We start from the raw sequence: 26694 nt of genomic DNA, 5'->3' as shown, positions 1-26694 counted from the left end.
GGCTGTTTCTCCCTTATAGAAGGCCTATAAGAAGTCCTCATCCAGTACGTGGCCCCCCAAAGCCTTGGTGGAATCCCAGACATCTGATTTACATATGAATTGAATTAGTTTTTGTCCTGAGCTCATCCCAAGAAACCACAAAAATGCAGGCACAGCATTTTAAAAAGTATTTTATGAAATCCTATCGCCAAAGAATACTTGGTCAGAACATTGGAAAAGATTTAGCTATTTGTTGCACTTTACATTTGAAGTGTACACCAATCCAGAACAGTGGAGCAGCCACGGTTAGGCCACTCTTCACATCTCTTCCTAGACTGACAAACCAACTCATTTCCAAAACTTGGACAGTGCACGATAACATTCATGGAACCCTTGAAGTATTGCTACCCATAGGGAGTGAATTATGGGCATGAAGGTTTAGCTGAGAGCTCCGTAAAGCAACACTTTCTGGGAGACATCAGATCTTGCGTTCCGGAAAGGTGGCCCAGACTGTTGTTGCCAGAAAAAAGACAAGGGTGTGAATTAGGCTCAAGAAGTCTTCTGAGATGTATGGAGAGCAGAAAAGACATTGACATCATTGGCATGCACTTCTGAACAGGACCATTGCCCTCTGCCCTGCGGTGAGTGACAAATCAGCCTTAGAACAAAAGCACAGAGTGTTCTGTAAGGGGGGGCTCATGTTTCAGTGCTTTGACTGTCCAGTGATTATCCAGTGGTCATCTGGTGATGCCTGCTGGGATCTGTGGGTGATAAGGCCCATGCAGGGGCCAAATACACTTGTCACCTTTGCCGAAGGCGTATTTGGGGTGCCTCCTGCCTGTATTCAGCACCCCTGCTCAGGAAAGCTGCCTTCTCCCCTCACCAACATGCATAAGGGAACAGGGGACATTGGCTCCAGTCTGCTCTGCCCCCAGGGGTAGAGCCTGAGGTCCCCAGTGGACTGAAATCTGTAGAGAAAGCAGTGTAACTTCTGGCTCTGTATTGGCTGGGTGGGGGAACCACCCACTGGCTGAAGCCTTGCTCAGGAGCGTAAGGGGAACACATCAGCCTCTGGGATTCTGGTTTGCCAGCTGGCTCTTCAGCATGTCCGGTCATCCCAGTGTTGTCCTGCCAGAGAGGAAGAGGCAGAGTGGAAAAGGATGACAAATTGGCAGCCAGACTTTCACAGGGTTTGGAGTCTTGCTCAGGAGCCACGGGGAACTCCAGCTGATGGGGCCTGGCCCAAAATTCATTGAAGGTGCTCAGGTCCTGGAAAGGGGCTGGCATAGATACCTCACCAGGCTCGGGAAACCTGAGAGATGGAGAAGACAGAGTTGCATTTGTTTGAAGAAGAAGCCAACTGTTCATTTGTTGTAGAGGGGTGGGTGCATGGGTGGGTGACAACTGTGGTAAGAAAATACTGATGAATGTTGCAGGTGGATGAAGGCTGAAGGTGGAGCAGTGAGTCTTCTCAGTCAAAATTTAAAATCATTCCAATTGTTCCTTCATTCATTTGCCCACTGAAGCTTCTTGGCTTCCTTCAATTCCAGCAACAGACATTTATCCTTTTATTTCTTAGTTAATATTAGCTGCCTATCCACTTACAGGTGGATTGGTGAGAAGGTAGACTCTTAAATGAACCTAATTATTGAAAACTTGAAGACATAATAGTTTAATGGTCAATCAAACTGAAGGTCTGAATTTTTGTATCACAGCATTGGAAAGGAGGGGATGGGTGGGTTAACAACCCTAGGTTCTTTGCTCTTGGGGCAACTAATAAAGTTGATAAAACTGATAAAAGACCTTGCTTCCTGTGACAATTCTTGTTTGTTCAGATACATTTTATAAAAGTACAATTGACAGAAAAAAATGAAATGTTTTGAACTCAAAATCTCATACTCAGAATAGCCATTATTGAGTGTTCCAAGTCTGAATAAAATGACCCAAGTTTGGAACAAAACACCCTATTTGGCCCCAAAGCAAAACAGAACCAGTATGTGCCATTCCACGTTGTATAGGTGCCAATGTTCCACAACTGTCAGCCTTCCCAGGTAGACCAGACAGGAAACATGACCAGATGAGCTAATTCTACTTTATTTTAAGGCTACATTAACAGAAACTTGCAAGTCTGAAAGTACAAATCTCCCGTCATCTTTACAGCCTGAGAAGCAAGGGAGGGTCCCTTCTGAGCCTCTTGCTCCATCCCTTAGGCAGTTGCGGGCTATGCCCTCTCTTATCTGACCATTCCCTAGGCAGCATCTCTTTGCCCCGTCTCTCAAGGTCTTTCTCACACACCATTACAACAACTGGTTTGTGCTTTTTTAAAAATTGAGCCAGCCATGGAGACTTGGAGAATACCTTAGCCAATTAAAAAGCAGGCACAGGCTCCATCGTTCATTGAAGAAGGTATGGGGTGAAGGAGAGTCGGCTGAGGATATGTTCAAAGATTTAGAACAACCTTTTGGGTAAGAGAAAAAGTAGGCTGTCTGAATGGTAGATGAGCATGTTGCTGGGGGGCTTTCTTTTTTCTTTTTGTTATAATAAAGTTCACGAAGGGGGGGTCCTGTTTTTATTCTGCAGAGTTTTTTTTTTCAGGCTGCTTGGCAAACTGTGCTTGTTACCACAGCATCTTAAATATTACAAAAACTTAAACTCATCTTCTTAGCCAGTTTAGTCTGTCTGTCCGATCTATCTATATCTATCTATCTATCTATCTATCTATCTATCTATCTATCTATCTATCTATCTATCTATCTATCTATCTATCGAGAGAGAGAGTGGTAGCACTCAGCATGATAGTACTGGGGTTACAGCATCACCTCCTTTTAGGGGCCTAAAATTTAAAAAAAATGCAGACATAAGTAGTTTGTTTCAAGTTCTCACTGTTCCCTAGTACAAAGTGCTTGAAACACTTCAGGTTTTCCTCTACCAGACCACTCAAAATGATCCAATCCACCACTCCAACTGGGTTGTTTTGTTGTTTTCAGAACATTTTTTTCCATTTCATCCATAGAAATATAGCTAATCAACTGTTTTAATTCCTGCCTTATGTACTGGAGCATCACTCATAGAGATACTATAGTGGAAAAAGAGTGGCAAATTCAGATGATGGGAATCTAGGCTGCAAAGATCTTTTTAGGTAATCCCCACTAGCTTGAATTGTCCTCAGATATTTACTAGCAACTAGTACTGCTGGGAAAAAAATGCCAAATATAGTAACAACATGTAGTAACCTTTTAGCATTAGAAACCATTTCCTGTCTTTAAAGACAGCCTCATGCAGATAAAAGTCAAGTATTACTCAAACTTGCAAATCATGTGGTGTTGAAAAGTCCCCTCTATCCAAGAAAGCCATGCAATTAGTGTAGCTGAAAATTTGTTACACAAAGAAACGCCAGTTGCAACAAACAAGTCCAACACCAGTAGCAGCAGCAGCAGCAGCAGCAATAATAATAATAATAATAGTAATAATAATAATACAATTGTTGATAAAAAAGACAAAAAATCTGGATAGTGGATATTGCAATACCCAGAGACAGCAGAAGAGAAGAGAAAGAACTGGAAAAAATCACAAAATATAAAGACCTGCAAATAGAAGTAGAACGACTGTGGCAAAAGAAAGCAAAGATAGTACTGATAGTAATAGGCGCCTTAGTTGCAGTCCCACAACATCTGGAGCACCGCTTGAAGACCATCGGCATTGACAAAATCACCAACGGTCCATTGCAAAAGGCAGCTTTACTTGGAACAGCTTCCATCCTGCGACAATACGTTTAACACCATCAAACAACAACATCTGCCTATCCCAGGTCCTTGGGAAGGACTCGATAGGTGGATAAAAATGCCAAATCCAGTCTAAACATCTGGCTGACTGTGCGACCAACTATAATAATAATAATCCCTGCCAGCCTACTTTCCAGGAGTCAAATGACCAATCTCTGCATCCAAACAGTCAAGAAGAAGCAGAATTTAAGGGGAGATCAAAGGAATCATCCCAAACTGAAAGCAGAAGTGACTGTTAAAAAAGGAGCACTGCTTATCAAAATCAGAGAGGGACAAATCCCTGGAGCCCCTCGCTGTGGATGCCAGCTTGCCCCCTCCTCCCCCTCCAGCGCTGAAGAAAATAATGTCTATTAGGTGGCATTCTAGGAAAGTCAGCCGTATGCTATGGCTCCATCTCCCATCCTGTTTCTCTCTGGGAGCTTAAGTGAAAAGCCTTTCTTCCCGAGTCCCTCAAATCTGACAGACTTCCCAAGTCAAAGATCATCCAAATGATCTGGATAGGTTAGAAAAGCAGGCTGAAAATAACGGAATGCAATTTAACTGGAACCAATACCAAGGTCTTAACTTAACAAAGAAGAAATCAAACGTAGAGCTCTCAGGTGGGGCAAACCCAGGCTGGTAATGGGTGAAAACGATCTTTGAATTCTAGTTGCCTGCCAGCCAAGTTGAGTCGGCAGCAACATGGCTGCTAAAACCTCAGATGCAACTTTAGCTGCATGAAAAGATCCAAAGGCTTCCAAATCATGGGTGTTCATCATCGTTCTATGCGGTGTCCTCAAACTGTACCTTAAGTACTGGTTAATTAAAGAGACCAGGGGACTAGAAAGCAAGTCTTCCAAGGAGACACTAAGGCAACTGAGGGACTCTGAGGGTATATTTAGCCTTGAGAGTGGGGTGGGAAGATATCATAGCACTTTTCAAGCAACTAAAGGGCTGCTGGGTCCTTACCATTAGCAAGGAATGCCCTGTGTGGAACGGACATGACTAGGGCTGGAAACCCATTCAGTTCCCCCTCTATCTCCTAAACAGCATGCAACAAAAGCCACAATTGACCAAAGCCATGATGGCTGTGGAGGTCAAAATCTACAAGTCCACTCAGTGACCACTATGGAGGATTGTGACTTGGCACATATAAAGTGCATGAAACAAAAATAATGTAATAGACGGTCTAATTTTATACAGTGGAGCTGAAGTGAATATGCAGGAGTAATTATGAATGAAAGGGCTAAAATGCATATCAGAAAGCATGAATTTGGTGACATCTAAATTGTTGTTGATGCATATAAAAATAGGACAGGTAGTTATAGAGATACGACTTATATGGCCACCCGCCTGGTAAAACGCAACTCTGGGTGGCTCACAAAAATAATAAAACCAAAAACACGGAGAAAGAAAACCAAGAAAACCAGGCGCCTGACCCACCATCTCCAACCCCTCAATCCATACAGTCCTCGCGCTCCAACCTTGCCCTGTCCCAGTGCCTGGGGAAAAGGCTGGACAGAGGAATATGGATGCCTTTGAGTTGTGGTGCTGGAGAGAAGTATTGGGAATACCTTGGCCATCAAAAATAACCCCAAATCATTCAGGGCTAGATGAAGTAAAATGAGACCACTCAGTGGAGGCACAAATGATGAAACTAAAGTTTAGCTACTGGGAGGATTAATAACTAAAGCTTAAATATATATAAATTATATATGAATATAATATAAATGTATATATTTATATCTATATATAATATAATAAAATATAATATAATATAAAATATTGATATGTAAATATTAAATACATCATGTATTTAAGAGACATTGGAAAATACCCCATTCCTTGGAAAAATCAAAGGTATTTGGCAAAAAAGGCCAACAAATGACAAGCTGGCCGGATACAATCACTGATGACATAAGCGTGAGCTTTCAAGAACTAAAAGCATCAGTAGCTTCTAACAGACAACCCTCCCCTGACCAGAAACACTGCAGGACACAGTGCGGCTACGCCACCCACAAAGACTTATTTCTGCCTGAGAACAGGCAGGTGCTAGGGTGTGTCTTCAGCCACAATCCTGTTCTGCTTCTTTCTGGGACCAGGCTACGCTAGACGCTAGACGCTGTAAAGGTTTCCAGGCCAGTGGGGAGCTAACTGCCCCCGTCGGCCTCCTGCTTAGAAACCCTCCAATGGCAGTGGCAGAATCATTCAATGACATTCTCAAGCTGGATCCCCTAAAGAGAAACAGAAATTTTTGGTAGATCACTGAATGACTTTTAGTAGTTCAGCATTTTTTCGGCTTCAGAAACATACATTGGAAAAACAGGAACGTGAAAAAATTTGAACAAAAACAGGAACAAAAGTCAAATGCAGTGAAGATGCTTGGAGTCTTTTTCTGTGTGAAAAGAGGAAGAGCTCCATTCGTTTCTGATCTGCAGAAGAAATCCTTGGTCTCAGAATGCGTAGCTTAGTCTGCTTTTTCACAAGACTCTGATGAGAGGATCTTGTAGTTCTAGTATAAATCAAAACGGATTGTTCCCTACAAGGCTCTAGAAAGCACGAGGCACCATCTGTCTCTGGAAGGAAGGTATCCAACTGGCCATATCAAAGGGAGGCCTCCAAGCCCCGGGGTCTGTTGGTTCCTCACCCAGCCCAAGCCCTCCCTTGCTCCTCTAGTATCCACGGGGGGTTAGGGAAGAAAGCACGCTGGCCTAAGGGGTTCCCAGCCCACTGGAAGATCACGGTCAATTGTGGAAGGAACGTGGGTCAGAATGGAGCGTGGGGTTGAAAAGGTAATGGTTCGGTCTGGATGAACCAATAGCTGGGATCTCCTTGTTAAAGTTACGTCTCTCATGTGATGAAATCAGGTGATTGTCCTGATTTTAAACAAGATCATTGAGCTTCGTTGTTAATCCCAGTCATGTATTAAAATGAAACAATACTAAATACGTACATTGTGGGCTCAGCTTGAACGTTATTGCCTTCCAGGTACAAATGATAGTGGGATTTTGGCCTTATTGGGTAGAAAATTTAAATCTGACACTTTGAGATGAAAAATTGACCTTTTGGAGTAATCATTTTTAAGTATTTTAAATCATTTAAAAATAATAATTTTTCCATTTTAAAATGGCTGGTAATTTTTTCTAGAAAAGATGCTCATGATGAAATCATTACCTTCAATCAACTCTTAGCAATTCTGACACCCTACAAAAGGAATATCATTTAGCTAGAACGGTTGAATACATTTAAAACACTTGTTATCTACCCTGGGCCTGATGCCTTTCCAGGTCCAAACATTGGAGCCATTGCTATTCTTAGAAAAGACCTTCATTGAAAATAAGCCAACAATGTATTATTACAAAACAAAACAAAACAAAACAAAATAAAAACCCAGCCTCAGAGATAAATGTGAACAATCTACAAGACATTTAGAATAGAGAAATGGAGTATCCTATATTACTCAATCAGCAGCTTCAGGTTTCAAGGAATACTAGATATACTTGTTATGACTTAAAACTCAACTAGTTCCGCAAAAACTTCTCTCTAGGCTCTGTTGGACTCCTTAGAGAATGTTTTAAAAACGTTGGCTCTCGTTTTTGCACTGGATCAGTATAATCAGTGTGGAGGAACTTCAGTACTTATGTTATGGATGTGCCCAGCTGCAATTCCTTTTCGGTTAGACATTATTGCTGTGGTGAACCAGGTTCTTTGAAGGCAGATGATGGCTAATCTTTTGTTAAACTGTATTCCAAAAAAAATGAAAATTTTGAATTGTAGAGCTTTGGATATGTGTTGTGTTTGGACTGTGGCAAAAAAGGTGATTATCCACTCAGGAAAGAATCCCTGCGTTCTACGTAGACGCTAAATGTTGGCTTAATGACATGTAAGTTTCAGCCCCTGAATGAGCTTTGTACCTGCGGAGGGGCAACAGTGGACGTGGTCTAGGCTCACTTCGCCGTATAAAAATTGAACTGACTGAAAATTTGAAGAATATGATATATTTTCAGTGATCTGATACCTGCATCTACAGCATCTATCCACCGATCCTCTTTAAATAAACTTCAAAGAATTCTTCCCACTTCGTTTTGTTTTTTAGGTTTTACTTTTCCCCCCTTTCACTGCGGCCACGATGTCCGCGCCTTCGCTTTCGCTTTTACAGCGCGAGGCGCAGTCCCGCGCTGCATCCTGCACCGCAGGAGCAGCGCTGCGTTGCTGCCGGCGGGTTTTCTCCACGGCAAAGGACCCGCCACGTCGGGGCTTGGCCGAGAAAGGGTCGCTGCTCCGGCGCCGCCACAGCACCCTCCCGCCCGCCCGCCGGAGCTCCGCGGCCGCCGCCCCCCGCTCTTACCTGTAGGCGTGCGAGGAGGAGGCGGCGGCGGCGGCGGCGGGGGGCGGCCCTCCTTGCTGCTCCTCAGGCGACCCCCGGGCCGGGGTCCTCGCAGGGGCGGGCGGGGGGCCGCTGGGACCAGAAAGCCAAGCGGGCCCGCCGCCGTCGCGGACGCCCCCGCGGGCGGCGTAGTTTTCCTTCGTCTTCCCCTCCACGGCGCTCTCCTTCGCGGGACCTGAGGAGGCACAGAAAAGACGAGCGAAAGGAGCCGGCGCTTCCAGTTCCCTGCCAGCAAAGAAAGGGGGGCGTTGGCGCGGGGGGGAGGGCTGCAAGATACCACCCTCTTCGGGCCTTCCCTGAAGTGCCCCTGCCGGACCCTGGCACCCAAACGGCCAATGGGGGGGGGGGAGGGCGGTGCGACACACACCTTTCCTGGGGTGGTTTTAAGGGAAGGGATGCCCCTCCCACACCTGAAGGGAGGGAGACCAAGTTCTGCCCCCACATCCTTTAGGCCTAGCTTGAAATGCAGGGCCCCTCCCACACCCACGTCTGGCCCAACAATCCAGTTCGCGCAGAGCCGAGCTGGTCCTGGCTGAGCCGGGAGGGGCAGGAGTCCCAGCCTGGCCCACCACGGGCCCCACAGAAGTCAGAGGCTCCCTTCCAGCAGGAGGGGCCCGTTTCGCAGCACACGAAGCCCCTTCAGCCCCAAAGCCATTCTAGGCGCACAACTTCTTCCTGGCATGGAGACATCAGTCCTGACATCTGACTTCCATCATGGATAAGGAGGAAACCCAATTCTAGGCCATTTTAGAAGGGAATAAGGAACCAGCTACATACTCCCTTTTATTTCTTAAGGGGGATGGATTGCTTTCTTATTCATTAGGCATTCTTGATTTTAAGGGAAACTAAAACCAAGGCCAGTCGAACATATGTAGTCTTGGCCTTCAAAAATCTGGATTGATGGTTAACCCATTCATTACTTAGCACTCAGGCACTTTCTATTTCTTTTCCTTCGACACTCCTTTTCTTTTCTCAGCTGAAGCAAAAGGCCAGTGGATTTTGCGTGCCACTCTCACTAGCAAGACGGGTGTTAAAAGCAAGAAGTTGATAAAACCATCCAATCACAAAGACCACCAGAAGCCACAAAAGCAGCGGAAGAACACGAAGCATAGACAAGGGCCCTCTGAGCAATTCCAACTTCAGGAGATGGACAACCTGAGTCCCCAGCGAGGCCTTGTGGGGATAAGCTTTCTAAACTCCTTCAGCCCCACAAGTTGCATGTGCTTTCTCACAGATCAAAGAGGCTGCGGTTACAAAAAGCAGAGAAGCGACAGTCTGCTTGGGAAATGGAAGCGCTGATGGCCTTGTCAATTGCCACACTTCCCCAATGGACTTCCTTCCTCAACAGAACTTGAGACTAGTGGCTAAATAGCCCCTTCCCACTGAGCAGCTATTTCAGTATTTGAACAGCTATTTCTAGCTAACGAAGTTGACAAAATTTGTAGTTGAGGGATTACTCCAAAATGCAGAGAGGTTTTTGAAATTGGAAGAAAAAAAGGATGAAATAGGGATCCTGAGATCACACTATCACCCTATAGAAGAGAGAAACAGAAATGTCAATTATCTGAAATACTCCATGGAAAACTAAAAGATATATAACACAGTAATGACTCCACATTCAAATGAGGCAGAGTTCCCTCACTTGCCAAAGATCCTGTCACTGCAAAGAATGTGCAAACCAGATAGTTGATTGCTTTCTATGTTCAAAAAGGAGATGAGCAGCAAAGCATTACGAAACTTGGTGGTCTACCAGAAAACCTCTCATGCAACTTGGAAAGCATCACATTAATTCTAAGATCTAGAAGAGGTTCTTTGGATGCCAAGTTAGAGTACAAGTCGAAGAATACTCTCAACTTTTAACCTTTTTACAACCAATTATCTTTGGGATAAAAACTTATTTACCAGATTTCAAATTCTTCCAGTTACAGTTTTTCAGACACACAACCTTCTTCCCTTTTTCTGCAAGGGTTAACTTCAACACTGCCTTGATATCTAAACTGATTAAGAATAACAGTGGAGAAATAGCAGTCAAGGGAACACCCTCAGCTGGACTAAGTCCACAGCTTTATATCTAAATGAACTTGCAAAGCCAGCAGGTAATAGAATAAGAAAAAAATCCATTTAATTTTGATATAAACTCACTTCAAACTAAGCAGAAGGAAAAGCTAAAAGTTGATGGCAATTGCATACTCTGTTCAATTACTTAAAAATTTATATTTTCCTCAGGCTATGACAGTTGTACTAAAGACCTGCCACCTTCTAGCCAGGAAAATTTAACCCTCTGCTAAGATACACCTGCAGTGGTGCTTAAAAGTTTGTGAATCCTTTTGAATTTTCAATATTTCTGCATAAATATGACCTAAAACATGATACAAATATGTAGCTTTGGCTCATTTCCCTCAATAAATAAATGAACAAGTATAATGTTTTTGACTCAATTGTTTAATTGGGTTCTCTTTATCTAGTTTTAGGACTTGTGTGGAGAACAGATCATGTTTTAGGTCATATTTTTGCAGAAATACTGAAAATTCAATAGGATACACAAACTTTTAAGCATCACTGTAAGTTTAGAGGTCACTGACAAGAATTGCCTAAATAATTGTGATTATTCACCCCCAGGTTTGACAAATCATTCAGACTATAATTTAAAAAAAAATAATCCAAAATTGATCTAATCAAAGATTCCTTGGGAAAATTCCAGAATTCAGAGTGATAGTAAAGAAATCCCTGTTGGATCATCTTAATGACAGAGCCTGCAGATTTTACCTTCATCTTTGCCTTTGGAAGATAAAAACACTTTTACCCAAAGGCTCCTACTCTAATAAGGTATGAAAACTGCTGAAGGATGGCACTTTTCAAACTTGATAAGGGGACATCATAATCTGAGACGCATCTGGAAACTCAGCAGTTCTGAGAGCCTCTGAATGAATTCTGAGGCAGGAGGTATGATCAAGAGGGAGAACTTAATAAGATGCATAAAATGGATCAACCACTGAAAAATTCCTCTCCTTAATATCTAAACCAGTTCCCATCTCTTCCATCCAAGGCTTCTATGATACATCATGCTTTAACAAAAAAATCAAGTAATTAAATATTGCAGACTGGGACTTAATAAGAGTGTCCTCTCATCAAAAAGTGAAGGTAGGCCAAAGGTCTTGAAAGAATTGGCTGGAGTTTTCTAACTCTATTCAGGCTGGCAGTAAATGTCCACCAAAATGCAATCATGCTGCTCAGGCCAGAGTATTTAAATCCACTTCACTTCATGTAGTGCTTCACGTAGAGCTGTATATTCTTCCTCTCATCACCATGGACCAGATCACGAGAGAACAGACTACTCTGAAGAACTAGGTAAAAGACTCTGAGTCCTAGCATCTGCTTAATATGGGAGATTTCACTGAAAGGAGTGAGTAATGCTACATAGTTTTCTTCCCAATGGTGTTACTTAGAAGAACAGGAAGATTCGCAAAAGATTTTAAAATTTGCTTCGCACCTTCTGAGGGGCCATTTTGCCTTGGTCATCGTTAATGGAAATTGTCATCTTGAAAAGGGTGGAAAACTCACTTATACATCCTCTCAAGGAAGCGCTACAAGCAACCAGAGCACGCATGGCATTTCCTGAAGTTTCCCATCACAGTAATGACTTTTCGACAGACTTTAGGTCTGAAAGTGGTTGTCTGTTCCTGACTTCCAACTTGATAACTCCTGTGAAAGCTTGCCCCGCAGAACGCAGGCAAAACTAATAGTGCCCTGCCTGTGCTTTGAGGGAGGGAGGAGCATTTGCTCCCACGGCACGGCAAATGTTTAAAGCTAAAACGTGACCCTGGGTAACCCCAGGTGTTATCTTGGCTCCAGCCCAGCCCTGAACACCTTTGCTTTAGCTTCTTCCTTCTGTGCCCGGCACGCCTACACGCATACCTCCGGCTGCCTCGGCTTGGGGGGAGCTTTTCTTCCACTTCCCTCTTGGTCTAGAGCTTCTACATATTGGTTGACTGTTCGCTGTATCGGTTGATTTCTTCTCTTTACAGAAACTCAGCATCAGGGGCAATCCTTGACCTGGGAGATGGGTTTTATTCTTCAGCAGTTCCGACAGACTTCTCCCCAGCTATCGGAACCATTTACCGCCACTGTATCCTGACTCCCATATACTTTTTCAGGAGCCAAATTCAATGTCCTCTCCTCTGCCTTACTAATTAGATGGCTCCAGATATAATAGTTACCTCTGTTTCTGCAGAGTGGAAACTGCAAAATCAGTACAACATGCTGGGTTCTTCTGCACCTGCTACCGTTCAGAGTCCTTGAGATGTATTATTCTTATTTTTAATCATTCCCTAGAATGGCTCTGGATTAGTATCTAATCTTCCTATTAGCTGATGTCAACAGAGGTAGGTCTCTTACTGCAGCCAAATTATTTTGCTCAGTTATACAAATTCATAAAAGGATGTCTTAGGGTGAATTTGTTCTTTTTCTGTACTGTGTGTTTCATATTCAGTCTATTTATTACAATAATCCCTTGGTTTTTACCTTGATGCAGTTTGCTGGGTTGAGAAACGGCAAATTTGTTCTTTGACTATATCATAAAAATAACGGAACTCAGAGCGATTATAAAAAGGATGCCATGGCAGGAGAAGCTAATGAAAAAAGGGAGATGAGTGGGAATTCCAAAAGCACAAGGACAGTTTCAAAGGAGAAGGAGGACAGCAGAAGCCACCCATGAAACTACACAAAGGAAGCTAAAGATGGGTGGAGGACAACAGAAGAAGCCAAGGTGGTGGCTACGCAAAAAGCTTTGTGAACACTGAAAACAAAAATGGACACATTCAAGCAAATGGAATTAGAGCCAGGTTAGAAAGTACAGGCACAGATCCCAGACAGGGAGAGCTGGTGTCAGGGAAGCAAAACTGCAGAATAAACAGAAGTTAGTGAAGGATGCTCCCCAAAAGTCCTGCTGTGCTGCCTCATCATGGCAGGGGGGTGTCCTTGGGAGGGATCAGTGTTGGGAGTGTGTGGCAAGAGTATTTATTCCCAGCAGGGTCACCCGAGGCATGAAGGTCATCCCAGCTGCCCAGCTAAACCAAGCAGGCACCTCTCTTGGGCAGCAGGGAGATAGGAAGATGCCGGAGGCAGAGGATCACTCTAGTGACAATGGCAAAGGCACCCATGCTTACTGCGCGGGAGAAGGCCATGGTAAACCACTCCTGTATTTTCACCAAGAAAACCACATGGGTAGAAAATATAAAATTATTTCCAATACAGTGCCAGATGATGGACCCCTCAGATCAGATGGCACTTAACATGCTACTGAGGAAGAGCTGAGGATCTTTCAGTGTTTATGATTAAACCCTTTGGGAGGTCTAGTTGCTGATGTTGCCATACAGGAAAAGAAAATCCGAAGCTGCAAAGACAGAAACAGTACAGTAGGAACATGGAATGTAAGAAGCATGAACACAGGAGAGCTCAACACAGTGAAAGGTGAAGTGAAACAACTACAAATTGACATCTTAGGCATCAGGAATTGAGATGGGCTCAGATGGGACACTTTCATTCAGAAGATCACATGGTTTATTACTCAGGACATGAAAAACAAAGAAGAAACAGTGTTGCTTTTATAGTTAGGAAGGGTATAGCAAGAACAGTTCTTGGCTACAACACAATCAATGACCGAATAATATCGATTAGACTTCATGGACAACCCTTTAATATGATGATCATTCAAGTTTATACTCCAGCCACCAATGCAGAAGAGGAGGAGGTTGATTACTTCTATGATCAAGTTCAATTTGAAACTGACAGAACACGCAAGCAAGACTGGACGTGCTGCTTGTGACTAGAGTCTGGAATGCCAAAGTTGGAAACATGAAGGAGAAAAATGTAGCTGGATTGTATGGCTTAGGAAACTCAAATGGAGCAGGAGACCAGCTTATCAATTTCTGCCAGTCCAATGATTTCTTCATACCTAACACTGTCTTCAAACAACAAAACGACGCCTCTAGACATGGACATCACCGGATGGAGTATATAGAAATCCAACTGACTATATTATTGCTAAAAGGAAGTGGAGGAGCTCAGTTATAGCATCAAAGACGTGGCCAGGTGCTGACTGTGGAACAGAACACAAACTGCTCATGTGCAAGTTCCAAGTTAAGCTAAAGAAGAAGAAGAAAACCCATGAGTTTCCACAATATGATCTTAATATATACCCACCATTTTCAAAGAGAACATCAAGAATCACTTTGAAGTCCTGAACCTCACTGATAGAGAACCAGAGGAATTATGGAATGAGCTTAAAGAAGTTGTTAAGGATGAATGTGAAAAGAGACTGCCAAAAATGAAGAAAGAGAAGCAAACTGGATGTCAGAACAAACTATGGAAATTGCCAACTTGCAATCGGAATTCAATTATTTTCTCAGCACTGAAGGCAGTCAGACTGAGCTTATAAAGGCAGAAAATTCAAGTTTGATTTTTCTACTGACTCTGTGGAATAATTCTTATTTAAAAATAGCTAATAACATAGATTTGGGGGAAAATTGGCTCATTGTGGGATTATTACCCATAACCAATTATTAAGTAATGATACCTTTAAAATGTTTGAGATTTTTACCTGTAAAGGCTGAATGACAAAAGCGGGGCTGACAACTGTGGCGGAATGAAGAGCGGGCAAGTAGACTGGCTGTTCATAATTCCTCTCCAGATGAGAAGAAGACTTGAGATTGCCCACAAGTGCTCCAGACAGCTGCTCCTCATGAAGAGACCGTAAGACAGCAGTCTCTGGTGGGCGTAGAGCTCTGGGAAATGAGGGAATAGCCATCTTGCTCAACTCATGGTTGGTGCCTTCAAAAGGAGACTGGGTTCGCATATTTCCTTTTCTAATCACTTTCAGAAATTGCTTGTTAACTGCTTTACAGCTATTAGGAACCTTCGGACTGACAGGTTTTACAGCACCAGGTGAGTTTCCTTCAATCCTTAGCAAAAATACAACTTTAAATACAAGTTTAAGAACTTAAATTTTTTTCTTTTGGAATAAACAGCAAAATGGTGACTAGAACTTTGATTTTGGAAAGTTACAAACAGACTAAGGGTCCAGATGGATTTGAAATAAGATTTTGGAATTAATTATGTAGAATCCTTCATGTGAGAAAATGCTTTTGTTTTGAATTCTCTTAAAAAAATTATAGGATGAGACTTTGAAGATTGGACACTAGAGGGAACCAGAAGAAACTAAAGATTGCAATTAAAGGAGGAGAACACTCAAACTCAACTTACTAATACAGGATGAAGCAAAATATTTTAACATTGGACATATTGAAGGATATTTTTGAACAAAGGACCCAGAAATTAATTTTAAAAGTCTCTGCTTCCATAGACTGTGTTTGAAACATGTTATGGAAGAGGAACAAGTTTTACCTGACAAGATGAAGACTTGAGTTGAAAGTGGATTTCTACAAGAATGACATGGAAAAAGATGTTACACTGGGCATGCAAAAGAAACAGGCTGTCTTAATAATTAAAAGGGATATACAAATAACAAACCAAGAGAGTGACCTGGATAATTTTCCAATACAGCCGTTATTGAAGCGAAAGTTGGACTTTGAAGAAGCAGCATAGAAAGAGTATTAATGGACTTTTGCTGATGAGGACTGAACAACGAAGGTTTAAGGATTTGTTTAGAGATAAGAGAAAGGATATGGGAAGAAGAGATCATTTGTTGTATTTTAAGAGAAAGTGATAAGTTACTAAAATTGTTTATCCTTGTGATGAAGGGGAAAGTCATTTCTTTTTGTATTTTTCTTTTTCTTTACTATATTCTTATTTTTTATTCTTTTCTGTTTTTCTATTTTTTCTTTTCTCCACCTTTTACTTTTTCTTTTTATTCTTTTTTTTTTAGTTTATATTAGCTTTTATCTTTGCAATTGTATTTTTTAATAAAATTACAATAAAAAATAGTGACAATGACAATACTATCGGTATTGACTCTTAGCAACCACACAGATATTTTCCAGGGTGATCTGTTCCTAGCTTGGTCCTTTGGATCTTCCAATGCTGCACTTATTGCTGATGTAACTGAATCCATCCACCTTGCTCTGGTCATCCTCTTCTTCTCTTTTCTTCCACTTTTCCCAGCATTGGTGCCTTCCCCAGAGAGTCCAAAGTAGGATAATTTGACTCTGGTTGTTTGTGCCTCAAATGAAAACTCTGGATTGATTTCTTCAATGATCCATTTCTCTTGGCTATCCATGGTATCCTCAGGCATCTTCTCCAACACCAAAGTTCAAAAGCATCAATACTCTTTCTACACTGCTTCTTCAAAGTCCAACTTTCACTTCAATAGAGTGTCACAAGGAAAACCATGGCTTGCATGGTTCTGATCTTTGTAGGTATAGAGACATCATGACATTTGAATCTCTTTTCCAAGGCCTTCATCACTACTGTATCAAGCAGCAATATATGGTGTGTTTCTTGACTGCTGGTTCCTTTACTGATGATAGTCAATCCTAAAAATCAGAAGCTCTCCACCAATAGCTTCAATATCTTCACTGTCAATTCTAAGACTAGTGGATGTACCTGTTGTTCTTAGTTTGGTATTCTTTAATATTAGTTCCATTTTTTCACTGCATTTTCTGACTTTCATTACTATGTTGATACTGTATATTGATCAGGGTTTTTTTGGTTTTTTTTGCAAACATTTACCCCATGTCCCAGTGACACTTTCTCAGCACAACAGTTCAGATGTGGGGCTGACTTGCAGTATTTGTAGTCTGTATAAGAGATTAATTGGGGGAGGGGGTTGGTGGCTGGAGATTTCCTGGGAGGAGTTGATTAATTGGTTGCTGGGAATGGTGTAGTCTCTATTTTGATTGGTTCACCTCATCTGCTTGTTGTGTGCCTGACAGGGTGGTAGATCACACCCAGCTTTACTGATCTGATGGCCCATTTTTGTTGTGACAGACTTCTAGGAATTATCTGGCTCTCCAGCTATTTCTGTGATCTGTTATTTCCATGTTTTCCTGCTTGAATGTGTGATTCATATTGAGGGCATGGATGGCTGTTCAGTATTTGTGATGCTGGCCATTGTGTTGTGCTCCAGATTTGCTGGCATAGCTCGGTTAGAACCCTGACTAGTTCTTCTTCTGGTGCTTGCCATACTTCAGTGGGTCCTCCATCATCTCCTGTAGCCTTCCGACTTGGCCATGACCAGAGCGCTTCATCTTCTAGTACTAGAGGTTCTTGTAAGTAGGGAGTATCTTCTAAGCTATCTTGGTTGTTGACATCTCTACTGTATAGTGTTTCACTATTTGCCTTCCATCTTCGTTTGATCTACTTTGAACCGGTTACTATCTGTCCGTTGGTGTCCTTCAGCATACCAATTTGAGGCTGGAACCTGACTTCAGAGATCTTTTGAAGACTTTCCTTTTGTGTCTTCTGTTTCCATGTTCGATACAGAGGGTGTCACTATATTCTTTCTTGTCTCTTCTAACAGCTCTCTGAAATTCATCGTTAAGTTCTTCCTGAGATTTTCATCTTTCTTGTCTTGGGCCTCTCTTCTCTTCTTGACAATTTCCATGGTTAGTTCTGGACATTTCCAGTTTGCTTTCTCCTGATTCTTGGTCTTTGGCAATCTTCCTTCCTTTTTACAAATTAGCCCAGGGCCTGAGAGAAAAGCCATGTTTTAAGGCAAAGCGGGGGGGGGGGGGCACACAAATCATGCTCTAGTCACCTCACAAATGGATTACTGCAATGTACTCTATGTGGGGCTGCCCTTAAAGACCATCCAAAAGCTACAGCTGGTTTAAGATGCTTTCTGGTGCGGTAACTGACACAGTCTGGTTCAAAATGCAGTGGCACAAACAGTATCAGGTTTTTGGTTTTACTGTATTTTTATTACAGTAATTTTTTTATTACTGTACTGAGCCACCCAGAGTTGTCTTTCATAAAATGGGTGGCTGTATAAATAAACCTTTTAAATAAATAAATACTGCATACAATTCTGGGCACCACATTTTAGGAAGGACACTGATGAAAAAGCAGTGTGATGTTGTGGCTAAGATGTGGGCTGCACTGAGAGGCCCAGGTTCTAATCCACCCTCACCCACAGAGGCTCCCTGGGTGACTTTGAGCCAGTCCTTCTGGCTCATCCCAACCTCCCTCATAGGGTGGGCTGTGGAAACGCAGAAGAGGGAGTGCTGGGTTTGAGCTCTTGAAGGAAAAGTGAGATATCAGTCAAATACATAAATCTATAAACCAGGAAGTGTCCAAACGAGAGCAAGCGAACTATAAAGAGGCTTGGAAAGAACATCTTATGAAGAACAGTTGGAGGCACTGGAGAAGAGGCAACTGAAAGGAGAGAGGAGAGCTGTCTTCAACTATTGGAAGGTGGAAGAAAGGGGACTATTTTCACAGTTGTTCCAAGACAAGAAAAAACAGCTTTACATTTTGAGGAAGTAGATGATGATTCGGCATCATGGTAAGAACTGTTAGCAATGGAAGGTGGTGGACACTCCTTCACTGGTGGTATTTAAAGCGACTGGACAGTCATCTGTTGGGGATTCTCTAGTGATGGAATTCTGCACTGGATGGGGTTGGGCTAGATGACCTCCAAGGTCATTTATAACTTCTACATTCTAGGGTTCTATGAGATGTTCTGTGGCTGGTATGGCCTTTGGGTAAAACAATTCTGAAAAGTCTAGGAGGACCATTTTCCTGTTTGCTCAGGAAGCATCCGTCGTTTTGAGCAATTGCATCGTAGGAAACAGGCAATTTTGAGATCAAAGACTTTACGAAGAGAGAAATGTACATCCATTTCCTTCGTCCTGAAATGTATCTCAGCTATGAACCAACCACACTATAAAATGTTTTCCCTACTCCGAACCCAGTTCTTTTGTGTCGTGACCGCTAGCAAAGATCTTTTAATCACATGGTCCAGCGATCTGTTCTTCATGGCTTTGCTACAGATTCATGTTTTAAGTTCCAGGATTGTCAACACTTTGTCTGCCTTGTATACCAAAATTACCTGGCTCCTCTGCAGGAAGCTGGGGTGCGGCCATCCCTGCCGTCTTGGCTGCTATGGCTGGACTTCTTCCCCGACCTCTCCCTTCCCTGGGCAAGAGCAGAAGAGGGAGAAGGTTGACAAACTTTCTGGAGCCCCTCATGAGAAAGATCCAGGAGCTTTGGTCAAGCCACCAATAGCCCAGAACCTGTCTCCCCGCAGTCCCTTCAGAAGACTGTTCGCCCTAAAACCCTTAAGAGGGAGGCCAACAGGCCCACTAGGTGCTGCCCCCATTAAGCAAGGCCTGGCCCCAGATCTAGTTTTTCTGGGCAAGCCCCACTGCAATTAACCGACTGGTCCTCAGGGGAGCCAGTCAACTTACCGACGCACATTCTTCCTATGGTCTCTGAAGCCTTTAGCAAATGGATTGTTGTAGATCTTGAGTTTTGTGATCTTCAGAGAAAGAGAGGCAGTCAGCACCCATACTGAATGCTGCACTTGGAACTATCTTCTTCTGTCCGCCATTTTGCCAGTAAATGCTACAAAACCATGTGCCTACTAGGTGCATGCAAAGCTTACAACTCCCCACCAGGCCACTGCTGTGCTTCTAGTAGCTGGAATCCTTGGCTACAAACAGGCAAGCAGGGCCTGTTTTTGTGCAGCTTTGCCCAGGGGGCACCACGAATCATCAGCTTCTCTCCTGTGGGGATGGGGGGGTCAGGGTTAGGGTTAGGCTACTGAAAGGCTTGGCTTAGACAGCCATGGGCTGGAGAGGTGCTACCAGGTGCTGGAGAGCTGCTACCAGGCACCTGCTGCTTTACCGATCTTCTCGTGACTGCCAGGTATGAAACACCCACCAGCAAGAGCAGGAGGAGGCATGAGGAGAATGCTGGTCAGATGCTCACATTTAACTATACAACCCTGAGACTGGATTCTGTTTTGGATACAAGCCCACAAGCAGAAAAGCGGCAGCCACCAGCAGGGGGCCCCAGTGGGGGCCAAGTCAAACTCCAGTGCCCAACCGCAGCTCCAGTGCCCAACCTGCAGATCTTCCCTCCCTGAGTCACCATGTCTGTGCTGAGGACCAGCCCTGGACTGTCTTTGTAAGCAGCATTCTACAGACATACACCTTCTCATTCTGGTAGGCAGTGACAGAGGTGAAGACTGTCTCTGGAAAGCTGAAGGTATGGAAGATACTCCAGCGGGTGCTGAATAGGTCATCTGCCTGCATGACATGGAAACGCGGCTTATAGCGATGCATGGAGTGAAGGATGACCTGGGAGGGAAGAGAGAGGGGGGAGGCAACTCAGAAAGCATCTCCTTCAGGCCTGCACAACTTGATTTGTGGACCTCCTGGATGCCAAACTCTTTCCTCACCAGTGGACCACTATGACCTTTCTAGTTGTTAGAAATCACAAACACGGACCTAGATCCAAACCAACCTTTAAAAAATGGTATATGCCACCCTGTGAAGGAGTACTCTGTGTTCATCCCAAGGAAGTGATGTTGATTCAGGAAGAACTTTGCTTGAGACTTGAATCTTAAGTGTGGGGTGAGGTGGGCCTTTTCTAGGGACTAAGAGACCAGGAGCTGGGTCAGACGAGCTGCAAGGATTCCAAGGTGGAAGAGGCACAGTGAAGCAGGGGTCAAACAAAGTGTGCTGTGTGAAGAAAGCAGCAATGAGAATCCAAGAAAAGGGCAGTAAAAATCCGAAAGGGAGACAAGTTAGAGACAATGACTCAGTACAAGAAAAAACTAAAGAGCGACATAAAGTGAAGGGGTGGCAGCAATATTGTAAACAACAGGAAGCACTTGCCAATGGAGTTCAAAAGAAGAAAGAGAGAAGAAAGAGAGAGAGATCACCAGAGAAGCTGTGCATTCAGAGGCATAATCTGCCCAGCCAAAAAGATGAAAAGCTCATATCCAAAATAGCAGCTGATTGCAAGGAATATGTCCAGAGAATGGCTGTTTACTCTTTATGATGGACCATGTGATTGCTCTCTGATGAGTAAGCAGAGGGTGTACAAGGAATTTAAGGTAGCCAGTTTCGATGGAGTGAGACAATTGAGTGAGCAAGCAGGAATCTTGCCACAGGAATTAAGGGGCGTCCCTAACCTATTTTCCTTTGGCTAGCCTGATCGCCTAAGATGGAAATAAGAAGTAAAAGCCTTCTAATAGTTATGATTTAAGAAACCAAAGTGAAGATGAACAGAGCTCTACAGAACTCTGCTCTCAAATACATTTGGCATATATTTGTTACAAGCTTTTAGTGATGCTTGAAGAAAAATCAGTCTTGGAGCAGTAAGTAATCACACTAGTTGACAAAAGAAGACAAAGACTTATCGAGGTAAAGAAAGAAGGCACTGTAGCAGGAGCTGACAGAGAAAGCAACTCTATAAAAAAGGCAATCAAACGAGCTGCCCACTGGACTGCTAGAAACCAAAGACATACAGGCAGAAGAACTTAGAAACAGCTTGGAGGCTGTCCTAGAAAAAGTGGGCTTTCAAGTAGACATGTATTAGCAAACATCAGTTGAAACATGGCAATTTTTTAAAGTTGAACTCAGAAAGATTAGTAAGAGAAAATGCAGCAAGAACCTTTTGAGCAAAGCCTGGACTTTTTCTTCTGGCTGGGCTAGGACTACAAGCCCTGGAAAGTCTAATTTGGAAGCCCTGGAAGGAAGAACCGGAACCCAGCCTACCTTGTGTGCTGGATGGAGAGAAAGAAGAGCAAAAGCTAAAGCAGTTATAGGAGAAAAGAAGTAGAGGTTTGGGCTGCATTCAGGAGGGTTCTTCAAGGCATGAAATGTACACCTGAATAGTTTTGATGAGGCATTAGGGTGCTAAAGGACAATTAGGCCCATAGGTTGCTGTTTTTAAGGACTCCAGCAGTAATCTATAGTTCTGGGTTACAGGCTCCCATCCAAAAGAGAATTCAATCTGGGGCGAGATCAGCATTTGCATGGACAACTGTTGCAAGATGCATCAGAATGTGGGCCCCGGAGGCAGTAGACTTCCCTCAAAGAAGGCCTAATGATTAGGAGGCACAGGTGCTGCCTGAAATTAGGGATGTTACTCTGAGCAGCAAAGGCAGCCTAGGGGAGGGACATGCAAAGTATGCAAAAAGAGAAAACTGTTCAGTGTAGAGAAGACTCGCGGATTGTCAGTGAAAATAAGGAAGACATGGCGATGTTGCCGATGCTGCGGCCTTTCTGGTCCTGCTCTTGTTCCTCTCAGCAAAGTTCTCTCTAGCTTGTCCTCTACATGTGGCCAAGGGTGGTCTTTGCATTTTCTTGCCCTCCCAGGCCAGCCCTGCTATGCATTGATAGATGAATGCAATTTACAGGCCACTGACTCCCCACGACTCTGGGGTGTTCACAATTAAAAAGTGAGCAAAATGACAAAAGACCCACAGTGCTTCGTGTACATACGTGCCCCTGCTGGTCCAAGGTGTTGTTAGTCAGCTTGAGCTTCTGGAAGGAAACAGGCTCCTTCATCCAGTGGCTGCCGAGGGCAGGAGAATCTGGGTGGACATACGTCCGGCATGGGGGCCGTGGCTCTGCTTTCCCAGCAATCTCCCACTGATCCTTGTTCCACTGGGGAGAGGGAGAAGGAACACAAGGTCCTGTCTGCTGCCCGCCTTGCATGCTCCTCCTAGTAGCAATCTCCTTGTTCAAACGGTCAGAAAGGAAGCCCCTCCGTCCTCCACTGCTCAGCCGGCCTTCCCTATCTCTCAGCACAACCTCTAAGGGGGGAGGGTCCCACAGCAGGGATGCAGCCGGTCAGTAGATCAGGCCGCAGAGGAGAAGAGCTGTCAGCTGCTGAAGCGTTACAAGAGGACTCTGGGTGAGAGAGAGAGCAGGGCTGTACCCAGCTCCCTTGGGCAGCTGGGAAAAATAGCTCTGCCGCTCCACAAGAAGTCACAACCCTGATAATACAGTGAAGAGTTCGCGAGAAATTTTCAGAAACTGCAGGTGCCTCTTTAAGAAAGCTGTACGTCTGCATGTTGAGTCCATTTTGTTTTTTGCTGATTGCAGGGACTCCTTAGATTTTCCAAACTAAAATCTGATACCATCGGGCATCTCGTGTCCTTCTGAGCTGTCTGCAGGATTAGGCCCTAGAGACGCTGGCTTGGGGGGGTCCCGGTCCTCTTGGGAGGTGACAGAAGGTTGTGCTGAAGAAGTGGGTCACCAAATAGGTGCTACCTTGTTCTCTGCACTGTTTCTTACCCACCTAAAACCACTGGGCTGGGCTTTGGAGTGGACTGTCACCTGTATGCTGATGGCAGCCAGATCTTCCCCTCCCTCCCTTCTAACTCCTAGTAAGCAATCAGTCCCCCAAACTTTGCCTAATCTCACTGGGCTGGAAGACTGAGAACAGGCTGAAATGACAGCCGGACAAGATGGGGGAGAAAAGTGGGTCTGGGGACTGAGGTGAAGCCTGTCTCAGAAGGGTTTCGCTGCCTCAGAAGGAGGGGATGCTTCTTCACCCGCAGCCATCGCTGAATTTTCAGGGGACAAGCAGCAGTCTTCACAAACATGTCTGGTGTGCCACCCACCACCCTCCCTGGGTCAGGCCGACTTGGCTATCCACGGCTGGTTCCTGTTCATCCTGACTGCTGGGCGGCCTTTTACGCCGGGCCAGCCTCGAAGTGCCTGGAAACTGCAGTGGTGTAACATGCAGCGGCTGGGATCCTAACTAGTACAAGGTCCAGGATGGCCCACCTGGGACCGTTAAGATGCTGGGTTTAACCTTTAGAGCCCTAAACTCTGCAGGAGCTGATGATCTGCAGGGCAGCCGCTCCTGCTGGGAACCTGCCCGGTTACTCCGGCCAGCAGAAGAGGCCCTTCCACAGATGCCCCCTGGGAGAGGCCTTCTCCTGTGCCAGGCAAAGGATGCGCTCCCAGGGGGAGGCATTTGGCTCCCACTCCCCCAGCATACAGGCAGGCGGCAACACACGTCACTTTCGCCAAGCTTTAACTGTTCATTCTTTAGTGACTGGTTTCAATTTTGGTTCTTATGCGGACTGCATCCATTTTATTCTTATGTTTTATACCCTGTATTTGTTATTGTTGTTAACTACCAATTCAGTAAATAAACCCATCAGCCCTTCTCCAGTTCCAGTTGCCAGCCAAGATCCGAAGGCCCCGGAATCTCTGCGCTCAGCATCTCATCTGGTGGGAACCGCTTCCCATTTACCTTGTACCTGAAGTTGTCCGTTGGCATGAAATCGACCAGCATGTGATACTTAGCATACGGGATCAAGCCAGTGACTTTGATCTTGCATTGTGGAAACATTCGTCTGCGGAAAGGAAGAGATTGTCTGTGGTCTTAAAACAGCCCCTCCGTGAGGATTCGAACTGCTGCTGCTGCTGCCCTGCTTTTGGTGGAGCTCCAACATCATTGTCTTTTATGGGTTTCCATTTTTTTCTGTGCCATCTTTCCCCCTCACCAGAAATAGCTACGATGGCTCTTGACTGACTGGATCAGGGGCAGCCTCAGACCGCTTTGGCCACATGCAGAGGCTGGTGTTTGCTTGGCCATCTAAGTAGGGGGCCTTGGTATATATTTCTAAACAAGGCTCTAGGTCTCAAAAAATATACAGTGATCCTTCAGAAGACCGGGGAGGAAAGCACCTTCTGGGGTTGCCAGGAGCCTATCAAGGCCTGTTTCCCATGGCCTCTTTAGGGCCCAAAGGAGCCCCAGTGAGCTTTGATGCTATGACAGTTGTGGCAATACCAAATTGCATTCCTAGATTTCACCTGTGGCCCCTTGGAAGAGATGGCGTGGTTTGTCTCTCCACTTCCCAATAGGGAAAAAGAGCAGCTCCAGGCAGGTGAGTCCTCTTTGAATTGTCCACTTGTGGCACTGTGGACAAGCCTTCTTAATTGGTTTTTTTTTTATTATTCTTAGGTCCTTAATCTTGTATGACTGATATTAAATATGTTTCCTGTCTCAATTATCTTCTTCCATCAAGAATCTTTTTTATGGGGTAGAAATTTCCTACGATCTTTACACAGTGCCAAGTCTGGGGATGTTGATTAGGCCCTAGCCAATATATCTACATTAATAGCTACGTATCGCGGCAGAAGAATAAAGTGTAATTTCGAAATCAGAACTGCCGAGCAAAGACATTCCCAGGAAAGTTGGCTGTTCCCCAGCCAAGTGCATATGGGGGTCCTGCTCAGGGTTTATGGGGGAAGCTGAGCACCCTTGTCCTTGCTCCCAAACAACCATTCAGCACGAGACTTTAGAGGGGCATTGCTCACCTCCCAGTTTTGGTAATAATCATCTCTGTTCCTGCATGGTGAAACTTGGTCCAAAGGTCCAGGTCTTGAAGAGTGACTGCCACGGAGCTGTGAGGTGGAGCAGAGGAGGTCTCCAAAGGGCCAGGTTGAGCCTGGAAGTCTTTGAAGGAATGGGACGAGAGAACCACGGTTTGAGAACAGGAGCCATTCCCCATGACTCTGCCATTCTAGTGACCGTGGGCCAGGCCCCCAACAGGACTACCTTCAGCAGCAGCCCCCAGCCTGCCTCCCACTTTCATTCCTGCATAGATTCTGTCTGTGGGATCCCCCAGGCCCAGGGGAATTTGGCTGGAGTAGGAATGATGTTCCCCAGCATTTTGGTTTTAACACATACTCTTAACATCGATATGTTTACAACTATTTCTGAAAATAATCTGAAATTAAAAGATGCATGCACGGCACGAGAAAGTACATCCAATTTGCTGCATAACATTAGACTCCCAATATCTCCTTAGCGCAAGAACCTGAAAAGCTATTGAATGGGTTTGAGACCGTTAGGTGGAGAGCGCCAGTTGCAGCCACAACATTTGTTTCTCCGCCAACTCTTACATCCAGCCATTCTAATTTGTTTGTTTGTAAAGAGCTGACATCACTGTGCTGCAGGGCTTGGGGTCCAAAACTTGCCATATAAACTAAGAAGTATCTGATGTAACACACAGCAGGAATTTCAGAATTCTTCAAAACATAATTCAGTCTTACAAAAAAAAAAAAGCAATTTCTAGGTGGCATTAGATCTCAAATTAATGGCTTTTTCTCTTCTCAGTTCCATTTTCTCTGAGAAAAGAACATTCAGACCCAAAGCTGATTTCCCATTTGGGGGGGGGGCAAGGTTCCCACCTGTACTGCCTGTGCCCCCTTCATAAACTTATCTCAGGCTGCCCTCCAGCCTCTGGCTAAGGAGACCTGCAGGGCAATACGTGGAGCTGCTGGAGAGAATTGGCCACCCCGGGGAGCCATGTGCCAGTCACAGGTCCACTCTAGGAGCCCACGAAGCTGCACACAGTGGCTGAAAGTGCGATCCCATGTTTGGGTGGGCGTTTGGAAGGGACCGCCAGACAACCAAGCAGCGCTTGTAGATTGGGGCTCCTTCTGGACCAGGATCCCTGACCCTTTGCTCCCTGAGCTCTTCCCAGATGCTGAGGCTCAGCCCAGGGGTCTGGGGCCACAGGGGCAGGAGCACTTCAGCCATGCCACTCTCAGCCAGAGTCCCTCCGCACCGTGGAGGCTTGCCCCATCCTCCACCAGCACGCAGCTGGTTTCACTCCAGGACTGCAGCTTG

The 26694-nt window shown here is 44.5% G+C and overlaps 1 protein-coding gene across 1 annotated transcript; it reads right to left on the bottom strand.

Annotated features, from left to right (window-relative positions):
• Positions 1 to 12: 12 nt before the first annotated feature.
• Positions 13 to 25791, bottom strand: LOC103067644 (T-box-containing protein TBX6L-like). The gene is made up of 8 exons (XM_088143719.1): positions 25377 to 25791; positions 24307 to 24409; positions 22539 to 22703; positions 20238 to 20384; positions 19491 to 19561; positions 19133 to 19218; positions 8089 to 8302; positions 13 to 1291 (listed from the first exon to the last, which is right to left on the bottom strand). The coding sequence occupies exons 1-8, from the start codon at positions 25568 to 25570 to the stop codon at positions 859 to 861; spliced, it is 1413 nt and encodes a 470-aa protein (XP_087999845.1). The 5' UTR covers positions 25571 to 25791; the 3' UTR covers positions 13 to 858.
• Positions 25792 to 26694: the final 903 nt, after the last annotated feature.

Source organism: Python bivittatus, unplaced genomic scaffold (assembly GCF_059951505.1).
Source record: "Python bivittatus isolate LINGU-HERP-01145 unplaced genomic scaffold, Pbiv_v1 ctg000390_np1212, whole genome shotgun sequence".
Classification (NCBI taxonomy): Eukaryota; Metazoa; Chordata; class Lepidosauria; order Squamata; family Pythonidae; genus Python; species Python bivittatus.
This window is presented reverse-complemented; position numbering and strand designations above follow the sequence as displayed.

Excerpts from the sequence above, each read along its gene's own strand:
- LOC103067644 (XM_088143719.1), bottom strand. The coding sequence starts at position 25,570 with ATGGGGAATGGCTCCTGTTCTCAAACCGTGGTTCTCTCGTCCCATTCC. Across the intron at positions 20,385-22,538 it reads CCTTGGACCAGCAGGGGCAC|GTCATCCTTCACTCCATGCA; the intron begins GTATGTACACGA and ends CTTCCCTCCCAG. Across the intron at positions 19,562-20,237 it reads CTGCCTACCAGAATGAGAAG|ATCACAAAACTCAAGATCTA; the intron begins GTGTATGTCTGT and ends CTTTCTCTGAAG.